The sequence below is a fragment of the Nannobrachium achirus genome (assembly GCF_963921795.1).
Source record: "Nannobrachium achirus genome assembly, chromosome: 20".
Classification (NCBI taxonomy): Eukaryota; Metazoa; Chordata; class Actinopteri; order Myctophiformes; family Myctophidae; genus Nannobrachium; species Nannobrachium achirus.
This window is the reverse complement of record NC_137827.1, coordinates 8,316,303-8,339,172: the sequence shown is the minus strand read 5'-3', so window position 1 is coordinate 8,339,172 and position 22,870 is coordinate 8,316,303. Positions and strand designations below refer to the sequence as shown.

At 43.9% G+C, this 22,870-nt stretch overlaps 2 protein-coding genes across 2 annotated transcripts; both read right to left on the bottom strand.

Annotated features, from left to right (window-relative positions):
* Nucleotides 1–1,894: 1,894 nt before the first annotated feature.
* LOC308305901 (leucine-rich repeat-containing protein 41-like) lies at nucleotides 1,895–6,716 on the bottom strand (the record flags this gene model as incomplete). The annotated part of the gene is made up of 6 exons (XM_080750797.1): nucleotides 1,895–3,004; nucleotides 4,210–4,282; nucleotides 4,761–4,898; nucleotides 5,467–5,565; nucleotides 6,446–6,610; nucleotides 6,707–6,716. The coding sequence occupies 6 exons, from the start codon at nucleotides 6,714–6,716 to the stop codon at nucleotides 2,773–2,775; spliced, it is 717 nt and encodes a 238-aa protein (XP_080606923.1). The 3' UTR covers nucleotides 1,895–2,772.
* Nucleotides 6,717–8,526: 1,810 nt separating this feature from the next.
* LOC308305900 (uncharacterized protein) lies at nucleotides 8,527–22,392 on the bottom strand (the record flags this gene model as incomplete). Its single annotated transcript, XM_080750796.1, has 8 exons — nucleotides 8,527–8,684; nucleotides 9,060–9,305; nucleotides 12,115–12,381; nucleotides 14,329–14,579; nucleotides 17,820–17,998; nucleotides 18,834–18,892; nucleotides 19,131–19,217; nucleotides 22,260–22,392. The coding sequence occupies 8 exons, from the start codon at nucleotides 22,390–22,392 to the stop codon at nucleotides 8,527–8,529; spliced, it is 1,380 nt and encodes a 459-aa protein (XP_080606922.1).
* Between the last annotated feature and the right edge of the window lie 478 nt (nucleotides 22,393–22,870).

The following is a 22,870-nucleotide window of genomic DNA, read 5'->3' as shown; positions in this document are numbered from 1 at the left end:
TAAAAAATATGATTGTTTAAAAAAAAAAAGAGTGGTCTTGAAAGTGAGGGTAAAATGATTTGAGAAAAAATATATATATATTTTTGTGAAAAAAGCATGTTTTCCACAGCACAATCAGGTCCTCTCCTTCATGGCAAGGGGGAATTCAAGGGGCTTGAAAATATAATGGTCACATGACCACAAATGTGTTCCATTGACTAGATACAGAGGGTGTCTCAGTTTACCCCACCCTCCCCCCTACGTACAGTGTTTTTATTCCCTCGTCTCCAACTTAAGGCAGAATTGGGCAATCGTCACTTTCAGGATGGAGGAGGGGTGGGGTGGGGGGGGGGGCTGGGGGGCGGAGACGGTACCCATGTACCCAAAAATAAATTAACAACAATAAGATAATAAATTAAACTCTATTCGCTGATGTTGGGCAGAAACCTTGTGTCTTCATATTGCACGGCGCGTTGTGAGTGTTCTATTTCTGCAAACAAGATTAAAAAAATATAAAAAAATAAGGTGATAGTGAGCGTGTTTCATATTGAATATCGTCTCTGTCGGGTGAAAACCCTGTATATCCGAAAACCATTTTAAAAATGATTTAGAGTAGTGAAAACAGCCGATCTACAAGCACACCGCGAGGCGTTGTCTGATTGTAGATTGTCTGTTTTCACTACTTTTGTGCGACCGCCTTGTATGATAAAGCAGGGCTTTGCTTTACGAAAGAACGTAAAAATTTGAAACTTGGAGATGCGAGGTTTTCCGCTCGACAACGACGATATGAAACATAACAGTTGACAGAGCTTGTGACACACATAATAACTACACTGCTGGTTCCACTGGAGCGCAGCTTCTCTTTCCTCCACGTCCTGAAAAGTAAGTGTTTTGGACATACAAGGTTTCCACCCAACAGACAACTTAGGTTTTTTTTTTACAACAAGGGTTCATATTTTAGATTGTAATTAGAGAAAAGAAAAGACGAGTGTTAAAATGTTTTCATTTACTTCTTTCAATCGTTTCAGTGATTTTAACGATTTTGAATTGCATGCATGCAAGTGGCTAAATATGTTTTTTTTAGACACAATAAGCCCATTCCCAAGTATGCCCCGCAATCTTTCATGGGCAGATGTGACTTATGGGCGCTGGTGTAAACAGTGACAAAGAAATTGCTGGCTTATTGTCTTGTCTTGTCTTGTTAAAGACATCATTTAGCCACTTGTACGCATGTCCCAACCCACTGAAATCAAAATACTAAAATCGCTAAAACAATAGAAAGCAGTAAATGAAAACATTTTAACACTGATCTTTTCTTTTCTCCGATTACAATCTAAAATATGAACCCCTGTTGTAAAAAACAAACAAATTTGTCCTTTAACTGTTAGTGTTATAACTGTGTTAACTCTCAAATACCTGGAACGCGCCCGAGTCGCGTTCGATTTTAACCACTTTAACTGTTATTTTATGCTTTAACTTTAGAAAAATAGCAGATATACAAGCTCACAGCGTGGCACCGAGTGCCGCGCTGCGAGCTTGTAGATCTGCTATTTTTGAAAAGTCGTGAAAACGAGTGCAAGTCTTTGAATATCTTTGACCCGATCTTTGACCCGACTTCTAAATCCTCCCTCTGAATCAGTGGTTCTCAAACTTTTTCATGTCAAGGACCCCCAAAATTACAGGTATTTGGCCACGGACCCCCATTTCAAAATATGTTGTTCCAGGGACCACCCAGAAGCAAATATTTGAGTCACAAATGTTCGCTTTTAAATAGATATATTCAAAGACTTGCAAAGAAAAAATCATGATTTTTCAAAAATAGCAGATCTACAAGCTCGCAGCGCGGCACTCGGTGCCGCGCTGTGAGCTTGTATATCTGCTATTTTTCAATAGTTAAAAGTAAAACAGTCAATAATCCTAGACCTAAATGGGTTAAATGGTTACAGGTCACACTGTTAACCGTGGACATTGTCCTCATTGTTCTGGTCCCAGACACAGTGAGAACCCAAAGTCAAATCATTTTACATTTTGTGTCTCCCTGTTTTGAGCCATTTAGGCTTAAACGTAGATCTGTGTCAGTTTAGATTTTAACCACTTTAACCATTATTTTAAGCTTTAACTATTAAAACATAGATCTACAAGCTCACAGCGCAGCACCGAGTGCCACGTTGCGAGCTTGTGGATCTGCTATTTTTGAAAAAATGTGTGCGAACATTTGTGCCAAGTCTTTGAATATTTTTGACCCGATTCTATAAATGTCTTCTAAATCCTTCTTCTAAAACAGTGGTTCTCAAACCTTTTCATGTCAAGGACCCCCAAAATCGCATGTATTTGGCCCGCGGACCCCCATCTCAAAATATGTTGTTGCAGGGACAGCCCCAGAAGCAAATATTTCAGTTACAAATGTTTGGTTTTAGAAAGACATATTCAAAGACTTGCAAAAGAAAATCATGATTTAAAAAAATAATAAAAATAAATAGCAGATCTACAAGCTCGCAGCGCGGCACGGTGAGCTTGTATATCTGCTATTTTTCATTAGTTAATGCATATAAACATAATTTTAGGCCTAAATGTGTTTTAAATGGTTACTGGTCACACTGTTAACCATGCACATTGTCATCTATAGTTCTTGTCACAGTGAGACCCACAAACTCAAATCATTTTACATCATGTGTGTTCAGCGATCTTTCAAAGGTACGTGAAAAAAAACATGGGTACATGATGGGTTCCTCGGGGAACCCCTTTTGAAATCCAAGAGGACCACTGCTTCTTCTAGAGGAGCGCGAGGGAGGGTCAGATGAAGACCCCCGGCCTGCAGGTGACGGCCATCATGTCGGGCATGGAGCGGTAGCTGTCCATGAGGAAGTCGCAGTGCGCGTGCAGCGCGGCCAGCGCCGCGTCCCAGAGTCTGTGGTTGCGGTCCCAGGGGTTCCGCCGCAGGTCCACCGTCACCCTCCTCACAGGAGGACTCCTCTCCAGGCGCCGGGCCAGCTCCAGCAGGTCCGCCGCCTGGATGCTGTTCGAGCTGGAAGAGAAACGATAATAACTAGACCTTACCCGATCGAAGATATGTGCTCCAAAATATGTGGAGAGTGTGGGTTGTGGGGAAAGTTACTGTAACTGGTGCGTGCGTGAGAATATGTGGGAGCATATGTGGGAGCATCATAATGTAAGGCATAATGTATGCGCTTGCTCCACATAGTTTTTTCATACCCGTTGGAAGATGAGAGAGAGAGAGAGAGAGAGAGAGTGAGAGAGAGAGAGAGAGAGAGAGAGAGAGAGAGAGAGAGAGAGAGAGAGAGAGAGAGAGAGCGCACATTCCTAACTGTGAGAGATAGGGGTGTGTGTGTGGGGCTACAGATCCCATGGCCTGGAGGAACGGACCGTAACCCTGACAACAGGCTAAGAAAACGCTAATAAACAGCTTTAATTTAGGAGAAATGAAATTCGGGCTCCGTCACCGTTGGTATAATGCTAATGGCCAATACCATGTGAACTTTGGGATCAGTTGCTGAAGCGAGTGAATAGATAAACGTAGATAAGCGTGAGCGTTAGAGCGTGAGTGTGTGAGTGTGTGAGTGAGTTTGCTGGTTTAACAGATAGATTGTGACCGTCAGGTAACCGCAGTTACAGTCAAAACCTCTAAGCGGCTGTCAGTCAGTCAGTCAGTCACACGTCACGTCACACTTTTGCCCTACTCATATCTCCGGCACCGTTGCCCTGATCCATGCCAAACTTTGCACACACTCCCATTTCTCACATGGCCCTCTTCTAGCGCCACCATGAAGCCGATTCTTGCAATAAACATTTTTGAACACTGCTCTTACAGATTTTGGCCTAGAATCACGCAAATTGGATAGCAAATCACAACCTCCACCCCTGAGAGCGCTCTCATATACCAATACCAAACTCTGCTGACATCATCACCAGGAATGCTGGTCCCTCATTGGCTGTAGGGGGACACCTACATACCCCCCTGGCCACAATATGCGCTGTTGGCTGCATAACTGAAGTGGCGGAAGGTCTGCGGTTAAGGGAAGTTTCATGCTTGCATCACAAACTGAACGATTGTATTGGTTAACTGCTGCACTACAGTGACCTTGTAGGGCAGCTACTTTCAATATGCAGCCAAGTGTAAAATCAGGCGTTACGTCAGCATCAAGCCCCACCAAAGTTGCTGTCAAAATGAACAGTGCAAAGCAAGTTGTAAGGAGAATGTTGTTGACTTGCCTGATGTCCAGTGTTGTCACAGCGCTCTGGGAAGCTCCACTGTACAGCTCTGCCAGGGTGGACACATTCTTGGCTGCAAAGTACAAGCTGTTATTTTCATTGATTTCCATAAAATACAAGCAGTTATTTTTTTCATTGATTTCCATAAAATACAAGCAGTTATTTTCATTGATTTCCATAAAATACAAGCAGTTATTTTTTTCATTGATTTCCATATAATACAAGCAGTTATTTTTTTCATTGATTTCCATATAATACAAGCAGTTATTTTCATTGATTTCCATAAAATACAAGCAGTTATTTTCATTGATTTCCATATACAAAAAAAATACCAATCTATACTTTCCTGATTGACTAAACAGTTGTAATCACTGTGCTAACTAACCCACTGTAACACTGATTGACTAAACAGTTGTAATCACAGTGCTAACTAACCCACTGTAACACTGATTGACTAAACAGTTGTAATCACAGTGCTAACTAACCCACTGTAACACTGATTGACTAAACAGTTGTAATCACAGTGCTAACTAACCCACTGTAACACTTACCTAGACGGTTCTGACACAGGCTGAGCGAATGCAGCGACGAGGCTCTCTTCACACATTCCACCAGCTGACGTAAAGCCTTCTCCTTGTTCTTCCTCCCCGTGAACTTGTCCAGAAGGCGACAGTCTCTCAGCTTCAACTCTGAGGAGTGGAACCCAAAAGACATCATTGACAACTAAAAGTAATGAAATAATTACAACTAGAAGTGGGGGAAAAAAAAGCTTAACTGATAAGTTTAGTTTTTGAGATACAACTACCCAAGAACAAAACAAAAAGTGTGTTGTTGTTTCCACATCCAATATGTCTCCCATTCATTAAATTAATGGGAGAACACTGTGTACTTTTACTTGTCTTTAGATTTACCCCAACTTCTGAAAACCAATAGAGGAAATGTGACAAAAAAGAAATGTGACTTGAAAAAGCTCATCAGATTTGTTGAGCTATCAACCAGGTGTCTGCCCTACATTACCAAAGACTAATGTAATTTACCACAGAAATACAGAAATAAAAGTCCTGTTAACTTTATAGATTTACTTTGGGATATGTTTAGGATCACCAGGGTCTTCTTTTTAATGTGGCTCCAGTATGGCAAAGCATCAAAGCATCTCCTCGCTCATAGCAATCTCAGAATGGACAGAACATTTCCTTTTGTGTTCAATGAGTAAGAGGACCACACACAATCACCCTCACTGCTTGAAGGGATACGTACCTTCCAGAGGGCAGGCTGTGAGGACGTTGAGGAGGTCAGGCAGACAGTCATCCAGGTTCACATCCTCCAGGTGGAGCTTCCTCAGGCGTCTGTTTGACTCTAAACAAAGGATGGCACTGTGTTAGTGACAGCACACAACCTGCAACTCACTGACACCAGCACATATAATTATCATTATTACCAGTAAGATGCCTTAGGGCTGAAAAAAACAAAAAAAGCCTGCCTTGGCTATACAGTATATGGATTTTGTTATTGTGGTTCCCCTAAGAGGGCATCATCTGGGATACAATCCATTTTATGCCCATATATGGAGATCCCTAACAGAATCCCCTTTATGCCCATAAATGGAGATCCCTGCTGGAGTATCTGACATCACTGATGACGCGCATGACACACTGTGCGTCGGGCATCACGCTGAAAAAAAAAGACCCTAACCCTAGCCAAGCCAATCATCATCATCATAATAACTAATATGTAGTCTATTAGCTCTGCCAAACTGATTAACTCATTCGTAGTTTACGGCCGTAAAGCCCGTTCATTTCTCTATGTCTTTCACTGCCGGCTTCTCCGAGTCCTACCTGTTAACGTGGGCGCTCGTCCAGTTCCCATCGTGCGTGATCGGATTTTTCAATTGATCAATAAGTTCTCCATCTGTAAGCCACGGAGCTCAGACAGTAAGCTGGGCCAAAATAGAGGACGGACTTCCGCTTCCGGTTCAGGGACTCCAATGTTAAAGTGGTCCGCTCAATAATGTGTCCGTGTAGAAACCGATCACGGAGCATTAGTTCAGGCCTATTTTAGTTGCGCTTCGATAAAAAAATGTTTTTTAATTAATTTTTATTACATTTACGGGTTCTACGGGCATGGCAGAGAAGGGGTACAAAGGGGTATTTTGATGGCAGAGTTTGTGTTAACTGAACCAGTTAATGTGTTCATTGAACAGCAGAATGAGTAGAAGGTGTAATAAAACGAGGCGTACCTGCGAGGCAGAGTAAGAGCTGCTGGTGTGAGGACCCGGCAGGTGGTCTCAGTCCTCTGACGTGCAGCGAGGTGAGGTGAGGACATCTCTTCAGCACGGAGGTGACCACGCTGCCATCCGTCTCCACCGAGGACACCTTCACCGACAGACGCTCCAGAGCCAGCTCTGCACAAACCAACAGCAACGCCACAAATTCACAATTCAATGGCTTCATTCACAACTGCCTGTTTGCAGGTCATATGGAGAGGTGGCCCTTTATACCACCTCCCATTGTACTTCCATCCCAAACCCCAACCTGTTTATTGACCTCATGTTTTAGAGATGTTTTTTAGAGATGTTATAAATTGTTTGTTCTTGTTGATGTAGTTAAGGGCTTTGCACACAGGCGCGATTTTCAACCATTGCGTTTTTTTTGCGTTTGCTGCATGATTAAAACGCATTGGGTTTGGTGTGCAAGGCTGTGCGGAATCCACACTGCGGATCCTAAAAGGAGTCATAAAAGGAGTCAATGAGTTTTTACCGCACGCGACAAGAAGCACGAATCGAACTGGGTTCGATCGGGAAAGAAAATGCACCGCCGCAGCCACCTGCCGCATGGCAAATTCGAAGCCAGTGTGCATGAGGTCATAGAGAATCATTGTTTTCTTTAAAAGAAAAATGAAATCGTAATTTTTTTCGCATCTGTGTGCAAAGCCCTTTAGTGTATTGTTCTTTTGTGAGTGAATGTAAGGGACCTGAATGGAAATAAGACCACATGGTCTTTCTTCGGTGTTATCCTTTTGGACCAAAGTGCTCATCTGTACCCTGTACTGTATGCATGATATTGTTGTCTAATAAACAATCAATCAAACAAACACGTCAGCCCACTGGTAGGGGTGGGGCCATAATTGTCATTATAGATTATCGTGATGAAAAACAAACGCACACTATTAAGAGCAATGGTTTCCAAACGTTTTGTCTAAAGACCCACAAGAGAAATTAGATGTTTGCCCCCGGGACCCTCTGCTATTTTCACTCATTTAGGGAATTTCTTCGATATTTTTATATTTTATTCATAAATTATTTTTGATCTTTTTTTTTTTTTTAATTGCTTATTAGTTTGTTTTTGTATGCATTTTTGTGAAGATCTTTGAAAGCAATCAAACAGTAGATCAAACAGTAAAGTAAACCAGTGGTTCTCAAAGTGGATTCCAGGGACGCTGTGGGTTCTTTTAGGGGGGTCTAAATTGGCCGATACAAGTCTGTAACTCTGACAGTGTACAAATGGAACCCCCTGATTCAGCCCGGGAAAAGGAGCTGGAGGGAGAGGCCCTCATTGAAAAGGAGCTGGAGGGAGAGGCCCTCATTGAAAAGGAGCTGGAGAGAGAGGCCCTCATTGAAAAGGAGCTGGAGGGAGAGGCCCTCATTGAAAAGGAGCTGGAGAGAGAGGCCCTCATTGAAAAGGAGCTGGAGAGAGAGGCCCTCATTGAAAAGGAGCTGGAGAGAGAGGCCCTCATTGAAAAGGAGCTGGAGAGAGAGGCCCTCATTGAAAAGGAGCTGGAGAGAGAGGCCCTCATTGAAAAGGAGCTGGAGAGAGAGGCCCTCATTGAAAAGGAGCTGGAGAGAGAGGCCCTCATTGAAAAGGAGCTGGAGAGAGAGGCCCTCATTGAAAAGGAGCTGGAGAGAGAGGCCCTCATTGAAAAGGAGCTGGAGAGAGAGGCCCTCATTGAAAAGGAGCTGGAGAGAGAGGCCCTCATTGAAAAGGAGCTGGAGAGAGAGGCCCTCATTGAAAAGGAGCTGGAGGGAGAGGCCCTCATTGAAAAGGAGCTGGAGGGAGAGGCCCTCATTGAAAAGGAGCTGGAGAGAGAGGCCCTCATTGAAAAGGAGCTGGAGGGAGAGGCCCTCATTGAAAAGGAGCTGGAGAGAGAGGCCCTCATTGAAAAGGAGCTGGAGAGAGAGGCCCTCATTGAAAAGGAGCTGGAGAGAGAGGCCCTCATTGAAAAGGAGCTGGAGAGAGAGGCCCTCATTGCGCGCGGCTGCGCAACATTTTTCTTTTGCCTTCCGGACGCGCCGCGAGGCCCCAAATACTAACCGATGAGCGGTTACTGTGATTTTAGGTACTCCTGGGCCGTCCCACTGGAGCCTGTGATTGGGCCATCCCACTGGGCCGTCCCACTGGAGCCTGTGATTGGGCCATCCCACTGGGCCGTCCCACTGGAGCCTGTGATTGGGCCATCCCACTGGGCCATCCCACTGGAGCCTGTGATTGGGCCACTAGGAGCAGTCAAGGAAGCTAGGGAGTACTGGGCCGGTATTCAGACGATAGACAAGCCAGTAGGGCCAATGTGATGGCTCTGTGGGCTGCTGCTACTCAGTGCTATAGAGAGAGATATCTCTTTATAGCTTACAGTTGCTCGCGCTGCTGCTACTCAAATATTTGCCTTTTTTTTAATGGCCGGCCTAGACCGGCCTGGAATGGACCGGCCGTTCGGGAGTTGTCCTGCTTTTCCCAATGGCCAGCACGTCCCTGGAACCAAATGAACCTGTTAGGTTCCATTTGTACACTGTCAGAGTTAAAGAGGAGACCTTGAAATGTGAAAGTTTGAGAAACAGTAAACCCTACAGTAGCACCTGCCTTTGGCACGGGCTCTGGAGGCGCACTGCCTGCGGGGCCTGCAGCGCAGCGTGTGTTGGGGCGTGGCCATGGGGTGCAGCTCCACGGCCAGCGAGGTGAGCGAGGGGCAGGCGTCCAGCAGGGTCATGACCAGCGAGGTGTCCGTCAGGACGCCCAGGCTCAGCTCCGTGAGGCCGCTGCCCCGCGCCGCGCACAGCTGCTTCAGACAGCGCACCAGCGTGCCCAGCTCCTCACTGTTGGGGATGGCTGGGGAGAGCACGCACACAAACACGCACGCAACGCACACACGCACGCACGCACAGACACACGTTAATCCTAGGGCTGTCTTAATTATTACATAATCGTCTAATCGTGATTATTTGACATTATCGCAATTATTTTTTCATAATCGTCATAATCATGAATGTTGAAAAATGTCAGAAATAGTGGAAATAGCAGATCTACAAGCTCACAACGCGTCGCACGGCTATTTCCACTATCAGTGTTATTTTTTAAGTAGTAAGTTGTCAAATATGTCAGTAATGTATTTGTGTATTTAGGTTATGTATCACATCTAACATATGCAACTTCAAAGCCTAAAAGCCAAACAGAACTGTAATTATCAACAACAAAAACACAATTAAATCGTTAATCGCCAATTATCTGAGTGACAATTAATCGTCATGTAAAATGTCATATCGTGACAGCCCTAGTTAATCCTTTTTTTTACAACAAGGGTACATATTTTAGATAGTCATCATCATCCTCATCATCATCATCATCATCAACTCTTTATTGACAGACACTAGGTCCAATAAGAAGACATACAAAAACACAACATTAAAAACATCACACCAATAAATAAAATAAAAACAGAGCAATCAGAACACTAAAATAAGGCACTATACCAGTGTTTCCAGATGCAAGAGTGGTATTCCACATTACTGAACTGGGGTTTAGTCAGCAGCATGATAATCAAATTATTAGACACATTCAGACGACAAATAAACTTGAACGTCAAATTTCTCAAAAGAGCATGAAAAAGTGCACACTCCTACTTCACAAAACAATTGACTGGCACTCGACCATCTTGGTTTTCTGAGTAGAATCCTCATACAATCATTGTAAGCAACCTGCAGCTTTTGGATGCTTGTCTGCTCATGTTTTACCCACAAGGGGGCAGTATACAGAGGAGTGCAATAGGCTCTGAACAAGTTTATCTTAACACTTATGTTGCAATGATTTTTTCCGGCCAATGTCCCGCGTTGCCATGGTTACCATAGACTTCCATGTAATTGTGCAAGTGTGTAAAAAGTGCACGCCCATGCCTAGATGATGCACCACGTGTGTAGATGCTGTTCACAGCTTTCAAACAAAAAAATCCGCTTGGAAATCCGTGCAGGCATTCATGATTTATCAGCCATTATGTTTTCTACAGATGTAAACAAACATGGCTGCCATGTTTGAAAGAATGGGTTGGTGTGGGGGTTAAACATGCAATTTCGCGATCGCGATCATGCCTAATACATTTCTGGAGGTCCAAAAAAAAATTTTTTTTTAAAAAAATTTGATTTTTTTTTTTTTTTTTTTTTTTTTTTTTAAACGGCCCAAACTCGGGAAACTCGGGGTTGGCACAGCACTAGTACCAATACAAACTCGGGAAACTCGGGGTTGGCACCATATGTGTTAACATCATTAGAACAAAAGTAGAACTTCTTCCTAAGCATGTTGGCTTGTGCATACAGCATACGACGCTGCCTATATATGTCATCATCATCACTCAATTGGTCAGAATAAAGTTATAAGTGAAGACAGTGTGCGGGACTCCTTCTCTCCTCTCAGTATCTATTACACTGTTCCAACGCACCTGTCCTAGTAGGACCTCTCTTCTAGGCTTATTGTGTCTAAAAATACATATTTAGCCATAACACACGTCCCCACCCACTGAAATCAAACTACTAAAATAGCTAAAACAATAGAAAGCAGTAATTGAAAACATGTTAACACTCATGTTTTCTTTTTTCTGATTACTATCTAAAATATGAACCCTTGTTGTAAAAAAACAAAGTTGTCTTCAATGTTTTCAGGCCAAGGACCCCTTAGTTGAGAGAGAGATGAAGCAACCAGTTCATTGATTCCATGTACTGTGGTTTCATCGTTTGACAGCACAATCATCAGTGTATTTTGGATTCATGTCAATCTGTGTTTTCAGATATTTAACCACTTGAACCATCAATACTTAATAATATATAAATATACACCAAACCTCTTTGCCAAAAATAGCCGATCTACAATCTCACAACGCCTCGCAGTGCAAGCTTTGGTGTAGAGGGGAAAAAGAGCAGACTAAGTGCAGAGTGAAAGGTCAAGTTTTGACAGTTCAAGTGGTTAAATATCTGAAAACACAAATTGACATGAATCCAAAATACATTGATGATTGTGCTGTCAAACAATGAAACTATATAGAATCTATGAACAGGTTGTGGGGGTCCCCGCTTCATCTCTCTCTCAACAAAGGGGTCCTTGGCCTGAAAACGTTTAAGACCCCTGCCGTAGGAGTACATGCAATGACAAATATCACCATCATCTTCTCCCTTCCCTAAAACACCCTGGACAACGCTCCACATGTCCCAGACTCTTCTCCCTTCCCTAAAACACCCTGGACAACGCTCCACATGTCCCAGACTCTTCTCCCTTCCCTAAAACACCCTGGACAACGCTCCACATGTCCCAGACTCTTCTCCCTTCCCTAAAACACCCTGGACAACGCTCCACATGTCCCAGACTCTTCTCCCTTCTCTAAAACACCCTGGACAACGCTCCACACGTCCCAGACTCTTCTCCCTTTCCTAAAACACTCTGGACAACATTACACACATCCCAGACTCTTCTCCCTTCCCTGAAACACCCTGGACAACGCTCCACATGTCTTACGACTCTTCTCCCATTTCAATTATGAGCAAACAATGGTCGTCGGCTTGGAGATCTGTTCTTTCTGACGTGTGACGGAGTATAGATTAGTTATTAGTATACAGAGTACAGATCATGGCGTGATGTTTGTCAAGCTTTGACTCACAGAGGCTGTGCAGGGTGAGGGAGCGCAGGCAGAGCCATGTGGGCAGCAGTGGCGCCAGGACGTCGATGATGCCGTGGCCGCACTCCGTCACCTGCAGCGAGCGGATGTGTCCCCGCGGGCAGCAGGTCTTGGCGGACCCCCCGGACCCCTCCGACACCGCCTGCTGCCGCTCCTTGCTGGCCCGCTGGGCGGACAGCCGTTGGCGCTTGCGCGGCACCGCAATCTCCTCCTCCTGGGGCTCGGCCTTGGGCTCGGGATCCGACTCGCCTGCAGACGGTTGACAACATTCAACACTTTCAGTACCCAGAGAGGGAATTCCAAAAAACTCTCAAGTGGTTAAATATCTGAAAACACAAATTAGTGGTGTTTCCATAAAGCCTCTAAATGCACATTTACGGCTTATTCGCAAACATTTTTTTATGGAAACACTTCAAAATGTGAATAAACTTTCATTATCCGGAAAAAAAATGATCCGCTTGGAGGAGGTGGATTTTGAGGCTATCTCGAATAAACTAAATGCGCATTTGTGAATAGAAAGGGGTCAGACAATAAATGCAAATAGATTATGAAGTTCTGGGTCCATATCATCCGCCAACTTAACACTTTCCCCTGCCGCTTAACGTCCATTGTATAGCGTTAGCCCACAAAACAAACCGGTTGTTGTTGTTACACACGAAGTGACACGGTCCGTGTGTAAAACTAAAATCCTCCCGTTTTCACCTCCCGGAGTCAAGCCATCCGTGCCTAACCCTTCCTCATCACACGGTGCGTGCCAAAAGTGGCCGATCTACAAGCTCACAGCAGCTCGCGGTGCGAGGCGTTGTGTGCTTGTAGATCTGCTGCTTTCACTACTGTTGTGCAACAGCCTTGTATGATGAAGCAGGGCTTTGCTTTGCGAAGAAACGCACAAATTTGAAACTTGGAGATACAAGTTTTCTTCCCGACAGTGAAGATATTTACACCCCCTGTATTATGTTGGTGTGCCCATGGATTCTTGGGAATGAAAAGTGTGCCCATGCAGAAAAAAAGGTTGAGAAACACTGTCCCAACCATAGACTGTATAAAAGATATGGACAAAGCGACGCCATTGGTTTCTATGCAGCGCAAATGAAACAATATGGGTCCTTGGCATGGGTGTCGCCAACATAAATTGAAATGCGATCAGAGGAGGCTATTGGCTGCCAACGTCACGTGCAACCGCAGGGATACATGGGAGAATGTGGTCGAAGCCTCCCGAAATACAGCACACGAAGAAGAACACAGCCGGCTGGTATCAGTTTAGTTGGCCACGCCCCCCCGCAACTTTATCATCAATTTTAACATAAATGGGACCTTATTTTCACAAAACGCATATCATCGTGATTGAAAGGCAATTTTTAACTAGCGATAGGAACCATAAAGTATGTATGAAAGTGTTAATTAACTCATGGGATGCCCACGAGGTGTCTACACGCCAATCTCTTTGATGTCTCTGGAGGCCCACGACGTGTTTGCCGCGTTTTACAATATCTATACTGTACTGTAGTTACTGTACTTTGCTACCGCAATGAAGGAACTACCACGGTGATCAAACACCAACAATATGGGAAAAACACTACATTTCCCAAAATACAGCGCGGTACACGTGACCAGGATGTGCAGTCTCCCTGCAGCCAATCACAAGCTTCTGTTGCCTATCCTGCACTCTATCGTCCCCTCGCACGACTCGTATCATGGATACTATTTTCCCAGAAACGCGGAGTCTCGGCAGAGATAACGTAACATGGCGGATTCTTCTCCTAGTCTAGCTTCAATGCGCAGTCTTTTCTACCTACCGTGACACAAACGCTGTGGCCCAGGTTTGGTAAAAAGTGGTCCTGACTGAAAGAAAACATTATCGTAAAAATAGACCTCCTTGGATTACATTTACTCGGATCATGGATACTATTTTCCCAGTGGCGCGGAGGTAACGTAACATGGCGGATTCCTCTCCTGGTCTAGCTTTTTTAATCACCGACGTTGGGCCCTGCGTGGGTAAACCCTGAATCACCGTGGGCAGCCGATGTGTTAAGGTTAGAAAACGAAAGGGGAAAATGAATGGGATCCAATGGAGAACAATTCTTTTAGCGATCGGCTCGGGGGGGAAAACAGCACAACTAGCGGCAAACCATAGGAGTTAGTTCCGTATTGGGCTCATTTTAAATCGGCGGAACTCTCCCCCTGGTCCCAACTCACCGGCGGCGGTGCAGATGATGTGCAGCTTGTTGTGTCGTGCGGTGAGGACCCAGTGCACCACGGCGGGGTCCTGGTTGTGCAGGGCAAGCTCTGTGGCGGCGCCGTGGTCCAGCAGACGGTGCAGGACGTACAGCACGTACTTGGACAGACGCTTGGAGGCGTTGAGCGGCTGCTTCACCTCCACGCGCCGCACCGTGCGCTCCAGCACGCCCAGGAGGGCCTTCTGCTCCGTGGCCAGGCAGCACAGCCACCTGCGCACGTAACATGCAGGCACGTACGCACGCGCGCGCACACACACACACACACACACACTTGAAATGTTTACAGGGTTCCCACTTCCCACACATTTTTACAGATTAATTTCCATAACTTTTCCAAAACTTTTCCAGAATATTGAACCCAATTTCCAGGACTATATAACAATAATTCAGCTCAATAACGAGTCGCTTACTCCTATACACAATGCCCAAAGACAGGTAGTGTATGGCAGTGGTTCTCAACCTTTTCTGGCCGTGACCCCCGAAATAATCATATTTGAACTGGGGACCCCGGCACCCTGACGAGCACTGAGAGTAGAGGAATTTTGTATAACACGGTTTTCTTGTGAAAATAGCCGATCTACATGCTCACAACGCCTCGCATTGCGAGGCGTTGTGAGCATGTAGATCTGCTATTTTCACAATTTCTGCCTCTAATATTTGACAATTTGGCCAATGTTGAATTTGTCATTTCAGAGGTACAAACAAAATCAATAACCAAAGACAATGCATAGCTATTTTTTTCCAGGACCTTCCAGGACCCTTGATCAATTCCAAAACTTTTCCAGTACTGGATTTTTTTTTTTCTTCTAATTTCAAAATATTTCCAGGAATTTCATGACCGTGGGAACCCTGTGTTTATTTATGTCCACATAAGCAAAAGTACATGAATGCCTTGTACAAAGGACATAAACAATATCAGTGCAGTCAAATAATTAGGAAAACAGCCAGTTGCAATGTGCATGTTGGGCAGAACATTGTTACATACAAATACTGTTGGCATACATGTCAAAACACATGACATACAGAACATTGTTTTTGACCACTTTTTGTGGTCACATGTTCAGATACTGGATTCTGATTGGCTTAAAACAGTGGTAAATCAGTCAACAACATTGAGTTGGCTCATGGACCCCGCCCACTGAAACAATGAATGATTGTAACTAAATAAATAACCTTGCAAGTTACAACTGTGTTTTCTTTCATTTATATGGTAGAAGTGGTAGAAAAGCAATTTACCATTCGAGGGTTTTGGGTTGTTGGCTTCACCTCGTGCCACAACCCTAAAACAGTGGTAAATCAGCCAACAACCCACTCCCTCTCATGGTAAATGGCTTACACATACAATACTGTTGGCATACAGTACATGTCAAACACAGCAGACAACAATCATGGGTAAAGATAACAACGCCTCCTCCAAATTGAGCGGCTTCCTACAATAGCTGATACAGAGCAGTACCTTGCTAATTGTTTGGCCCTCCTTTTGGAGAGGCTGGCCATTTGAAGGCCCCTCACAACCAACTTGTGCACGTGTCCTAGGCTCCCAAAGATAAAAAACAAAAGTTTACATCTGTAGCCTAGCTGTGAGATGGTCTGCTCTAGATGATGATATTTTAACACTTTCTCATTTTCTTTAGGAGTTCTCCCTAACGCTATGTCACTAATGAGCCCTTGCGCTCACATTACAGGCTGCGCTCCCTCTGGTCTGTAGTAAAAAATCACACCCGTGTGAACTGAGCGGTGGTCGTGGAGGCTGTGCAACAGCACTACTGGGTGGGTGCAGCGGGGTTAGTGTGCTTTACAATGCTGTAGTTTCTTCACACACTCTAATTTATTTGACCCTAAAACATTCAGTTTGTTAATAATAATAATAATACTTGACCACACATGCTACCCACCCTTCCCCCCTGTGTGTGTGTGTGTGTGTGTGTGTGTGTGTGTGTGTGTGTGTGTGTGTGTGTGTGTGTGTGTGTGTGTGCACACAGCGCCCCTCCCTTAACATGTGTGGTCAGAAAAGGTACTGCAGGCTTGAGGCTACATACACGGCCGGACGGCCGGACGGACGGACGCATACACACATGGCCACGTATAGGAGACGGTGTGACCACCGCTCAAAAATAAAAGATACAGTTTCACTACTCACCAAAACAAACCCTAAACCTAACTCTAAGGCCCTGTCCAGACGACAACGGATTTTTAATCCCCGGGGAAACCTCTACGCCTCCACACGGGCCCGTGTAAAAAAATACGTGTGTCCACACGGTATTATCAAAACGCTATAAATCCCTGTCTGTGCGTCACCGAAGCGGGTGGCCGCGTCCCCCTGCTCTCATGCAATCATTGCAGCAGCTATCTATCTATAGGCTATGCATCGTCCAAGTTTCACAATCTTCACACTTTAACATGCACAATTGCTATTTAAACATTAATTTAATATAAATTCGCGAACTATTTCTAGAGCAGGAGAGGAGAGGGGAGAGGAATCGTCGGGAGTGTGGTGCGCTCTCTCTCTCTCTCAGCATTAAAGGAATGTAACTCTATCAATCAGAACATCGTGGTCAAGCTAGCATCACTTTGTATTGAGAGAGAGAGTGTGGTGCGCTAACTCTATCAATCAGAGAGAGAGAGAGAGGGAGAGAGAGAGAGCATAGAGAGAGAGAGCATAGAGAGAGAGAGAGAGAGAGAGAGAGAGAGAGAGAGAGAGAGAGAGAGAGCGAGCGAGCGTATGTCTCCATTATGCTTGAAATCATTTGATATTGGCATTTGATATCCAAACTTTGACAAAGAGAAGAGGCAGGCGCGTTGCGTCAGATATGCTCCGTTAAACAAGGCGAGGGCTGCATCTCGTTATTGATAATGAGCACCTTATCGATCCGGCTTATTGAGCCGGTGGAAAGCTGTGAGACAACAAATTCAGAACATAACTGGTATCTTTTGCAACTGTGAGTTCGTGGCTGACCAGTGGTTGACCAGTGACCACCATCTATGAAGATGACATTTGACAAGAGTAACAAATATCATTAAAACAATCATTCATTAGGGCTCCATCCCTAAACAAGACAGCTGAGCTCTCTAATGTTAACCGTGAATGCGCTCATAAATATGGATATTCTACGGAGAGACCACCACAGGATTCTCTCATAGCAAGGAGGAGGAGGCGAGGAGCACAAGCCAGGTGACGTAAGCATGCAAGCAAAGAACTTCTCCGTTTACGGTGTCCACAAGGCAAAAGAAATACGCCCGGGTAACAAAAATGCACTGCAGCCGGAGTTTTGGAAACTATTCGGCTAGTCCTCCGTTTGCATGCGTTTGCATGTGGACACCCATGTGCGTTCGTGGCTTTACCTCCCCGGGGATTAAAAATCCGTTGTCGTCTGGACAGGGCCTAAGGTAAGTGGGGAACAGAACCCGGGGAACATAGGGATGACGCCGTGACAACTGAAAAGCGAGTACCTGGCTGGTCTGACGTGGAAGCACTTGAGGTACTTGGCCATGACGAGGAACAGGGTGCTGATGTCAGCGTTGGGAAGGTGCTTGATGATGCCTTTGTTCTTGAAGCCGTAGAACACCAGGCGGAATAGCTTGTCCATGGCTTCCTCCTTGCACTCCTCCTCCGAGTGGATGTCCACAGCCTGCAACACACGCAGCCAATCACAGCACGTCTTAGGACAGGGGTTCTCAACCTGTGGGTCCAGACCAGGGGTGTAGTTGTCCCCATTTAAAATGAATCAAACACAGAACTGAAAGTTCTTATGATTGGCGCCTAGTTGCGCTGTTCTGGCACCAGAAGCAACATGTTTGCCATAGGAATCCATTCTATTCCCCCGAATGTTTAGATTTGATTTTCTTACCTTAATAAACATTGTCATAAATACTTTATGGTTCCTGTCGCTAGTTTAAAGCCTCGTTTCAATCACCATGATATGCGTTTTGTGAAAATATGGTCCAATTTATGTTATATTTTATGTTATAGCAGGGTATGCTGTAGGAGGGGCTTGTGATCATAGGCTTGTGATGATTCTTCTTTGTGTGCTTTATTTTAGGCAAGCTCAAGACAATGTCCCATGTATCCCTGCGGTTGCACGTGACCGTTGGCAGCCAATAGCATTCCTTTGGTACCATTAAAACAATGATGGCGGCACCCATACAACGGCCAAAAAAGTGTCAAAGAACACTTCACAATCTCGAAAAGAAAAAGACGATTACTGCATCAAAAGTAATCAACAAACTATACTATAAAAACTGGCCAAATTGTCAAATAATATAACAGACAAACATTTTGAAAATAGCAGATCTACCAGCTCACGAGGCATTGTGAGCGTGTAGATCTGTCGAACCAAAGGTTGAATGCCTCAACTACTACATTCCAAATCTATTTTCAAAAACAGCAAGAATTGCAGATCTCCAAGATCACACACAGCCTCGTAGATGGTACTATGTTCTGTTATGATGGAACAGATGACTTACATAATGCGGGCCCCAGACATCCTGCAGTATTGTAACCCAGGCCAAGTAGGTGGAGATTCCTACATGCAAGAGAGACAAACCAAACCGTTCAACATTGCTGTTCTGGTCAATACCGATATTTGCAGATGTCGTATATCTGTAGTTAAGTTAATATTTTGTCCTTTAAAAAAAAGGCACATTAACACTGAATCTAAAAAAGCAATGCCTTAATTCCAAAACCAGGGATGCACCATATTGATTGGCCCCATATCCACAACATAAAAAGCATGAATGTAGTATTGTTTTAAAAAAACGTACCTCTGTTGTTTAGGGCAGGCTGCAGTCTCTCCAGGTCGATGATGTTCAGATGAGGTAGGAGCTCCTTAATGAGGGGGGTGGGCAGCTCTGAGGGGACAGGACAAACAAAGACAAAGATACTCCACTCAGTTCTCCAGTCAGAGTATAAATACTCCTGGTCAAAAATTCATTAACTACGACCAGTGATGGAAAGTTGCTAAGTACATTTATCTGATCTGCAAGGTGTCACATTGCGACGAGTTGTGAGCTTGTAGATCGGCTGTTTTCACTATTTTTGAAACAGAGAATTGGTTTGTCTCTTCCTTAGTTTACATGTAGTGTAAAAACTGCAATATACAGTAGGCCTACTGTAAGTGTTTGAAATGTAGTGGAGTGAAAGTCATGGGAATCCAGAAAAAAAGAAAAAAAAAGAAAAGAAAGTACAGGCACTAAAAACGTACTTACACAAGAAACAATTGTTTAGAGTGTATTGTAAATAAACCTTTAGGACTTTGACCACACACACGTTGCGTTATTGAAGAGATTCAAGCTTTCCATAGAGCCGCAATGTTGGTGAGTTTGACGTTGTTTAATACAATCTGAAAAAATAAACTGTTTGGATGCATTGGCTGCCAATGGGAGGTATTGCAACCCTAGATTCAAAATATTTATAAAAGAAATCTAGAGTTGCAATTTGCGGCTATCCTTGAACGTGGCCATTTTATCTGGAGTGATACTGCCCTTTCTCCTTTCAAGGTCTATTAGAATAGAGAGAACGTGTATTTGTTTCAAAGGGGTATTTCACTTTGAAACATTTCTGGAGTTATTTTAACGTCTATCTATTCAGGCTTCTGTGTGCACAGACGCCAGAACGAAACAGCTAAGGGGAAAAGGAAGTGATGGAGGGGATATCTGTATACTGCGTTTCATTCTTAAATATTCATCTCTCTCTAGTAATATAGATACACACATCAGACGTCACCGAAATTAGACTAGGATGGAAGAGTCAATCAGAGTCAATCCCACTCACCAAGCAGGGATTTATCCATATCAACGATCAAAAATCTACAATTACAATGTAGGCATGTAGCAGGCACTCTTATCCGGAGCGACTTACGGGTGTGAGATTGGAATATTAGCATGTCTGTAACTCTGAGAGTGTGTACACATTGAACCAAATTGACCATTACAGGTCTGTAACTCTGAGAGTGTACACATAGAACCAAATTGAACCAAATTGACCCTTACAGGTCTGTAACTCTGAGAGTGTCCAAATGGAACCAAATGGACCCTTACAGGTCTGTAACTCTGAGAGTGCAGACGTGGAACCAAAAGGACCCTTACCACTCAAGAGTTATGGCGGTCCTTGACATTAAAATGTCTGATAATACAACCACAGGGTCTAAACAACATGCTATCTAAACAGCATTCTGGGCATTCCAACCTAGGACATCAGCTACAAACAATGAATCATAGCCTCTATCAAAAGAACATACAATCTAAAGCAGTGGTTCTCAAAGTGGATTCCAGGGACTCTGTGGGTTCAATGTTATACAAGTTAAAGTCTAAGAGAAGGGTCTAAACTGAAATAAGGATTGCCTTACCTGAGTTTCCTTTAACTGTACTGTCACGAAACTGTACCTTTTCCTGAGCAAAACTTCTAATAAATACCTCAATCAATCAATCCTTTATGGGGGGTCTAAAACCCCATACCAGTCTGTAACTCTGACAGTGTACAAATGGAACCAAATTAACCCGTCAGCCCCTTTTCGACTGCAGCTTTAGCACCACACTACACTAGACCAGACCACTCCACTCCACACCACAAACAAATCTACATTTCCTTTACACAAAAGTACCCCTATCACTAAGAAACAAAATTACCCTTTATCTGTGATTATAATACAATATACATTTTTTAATGTATTACAACTATCCTAATTATAATACACTATAATGGATTATAACTGTTGATTATCATTATAATACACTATAAAGTGTTAATGTATTACTATGATAATTTTAATATACTATAATAGATAACACAATATAATCTATTATCATGTATTACAACTATATCCTGGTGGTCTAAATGAAAAGCCATTGAGTTATCAGTAATTAATATGAAGTGTTTCCGGCCCTGTTTGGCCTAGCTCAGACCTACTCTAGATTGGATACTTTTTGGTACCACGTTTAGTACCACTTTCACACCACTCTACCCCAGGTCCTTGTAGTGGAACACCTGGCACAAGTAGGCGGTGTGGAGTGGCGTGGTGTTGGGCCATGTCAGCGGAAAAGGGGCTTTTAGTACACTGTCAGAGGAGACCTTGACACGTGAAAGTTTTGAGAAACACTGGTCTCTAAACAACATTCTCATTGAATTAAAAGCCCTGCCACTCCCACTACTCTGTATACTCACCCAGTAGTGTGTGTACATCCATATAGTACTCACCCAGTAGTGTGTATACATCCATATAGTACACTACTCACCCAGGTGTGTGTACATCGGGGGCAGACCTCCATTCAGAAACACCCCCACTTAGAAACATCCACATTCAGAAATACCCCCACTGAGGTTAGGGTTAAGGTTAAGCTTAGGTTTAGGTGACACCTCCATTTAGAATAATGGAAGTCAATCTTCGGAATGGTGGGGTTTCGGAATGGAGGTGTGTCTGAATGGCAATGTTTCTGAATGGAGATGTGTACATCCATGTTGCTGACATGCAGACAGATAGTACTCACCCAGCAGTGTGTGTGCATCCATATAGTAGTCAGTCAGTACTCACCCAGTAGTGTGTGTACATCTATAGTCAGTACTCACCCAGTAGTGTGTGTACATCTATATACTACTCAGTACTCACCCAGTAGTGTGTGTACATCCATATAATACTCACCCAGTAGTGTGTGTACATCCATATATTACTCACCCAGTAGTGTGTGTACATCCATATATTACTCACCCAGTAGTGTGTGTACATCTATATACTACTCACTACTCACCCAGTAGTGTGTGTACATCCATATAATACTCACTACTCACCCAGTAGTGTGTGTACATCCATATAATACTCACTACTCACCCAGTAGTGTGTGTACGTCCAGATATTACTCACCCAGTAGTGTGTGTACATCCATATAGTCAGTACTCACCCAGTAGTGTGTGTACATCCATGTTGTTGACATGCAGACAGATAGCGTCGATACACAGCTGTTTCAGGTTAACAACACAGCCTGTGTTGACAGGCTTTCTGCTGAGGATGTCTGCAGCGTAGACCGCATGCATTGTGACAGCTGTGGAACAGAGACTACTGTCTAGGACGGTCTGTCTGGTGGTTCAAATGAAGCTGAATTAAACTAGGCTGAGTGGAAACAACAACAAGACTTTTTTGTTGTTTTGGTCGTCTTCTTCTTCTACTGATACCGTTCCTTCTTCCTCTCCTTCTTCTTCTTTAATGTACTGTTGTTTGTGGTGGGTTGTAAAGAGTTGGTTTAGCGCGCACAGCGCCCCCTGCTGGAGTACTGGATGAAGGCGAGTCTCTGCTTCACGTTGTTAAAGGAGTAGTTCACCCCCAATTATTATTATTATTATTTTTTATTATTATTATTTTTATTGATTACTCACGCCATGGAGTTTATTTTTTATTTTTTTGTATTTGTCGCATTCCTAAGACAAAACATTGATTATAGTAAATCTACTGACTGACTGGCTGTCTGTCTGGCTGGCTGGCTGGCTGGCTGGCTGACTTAATCACAGCTTAAAA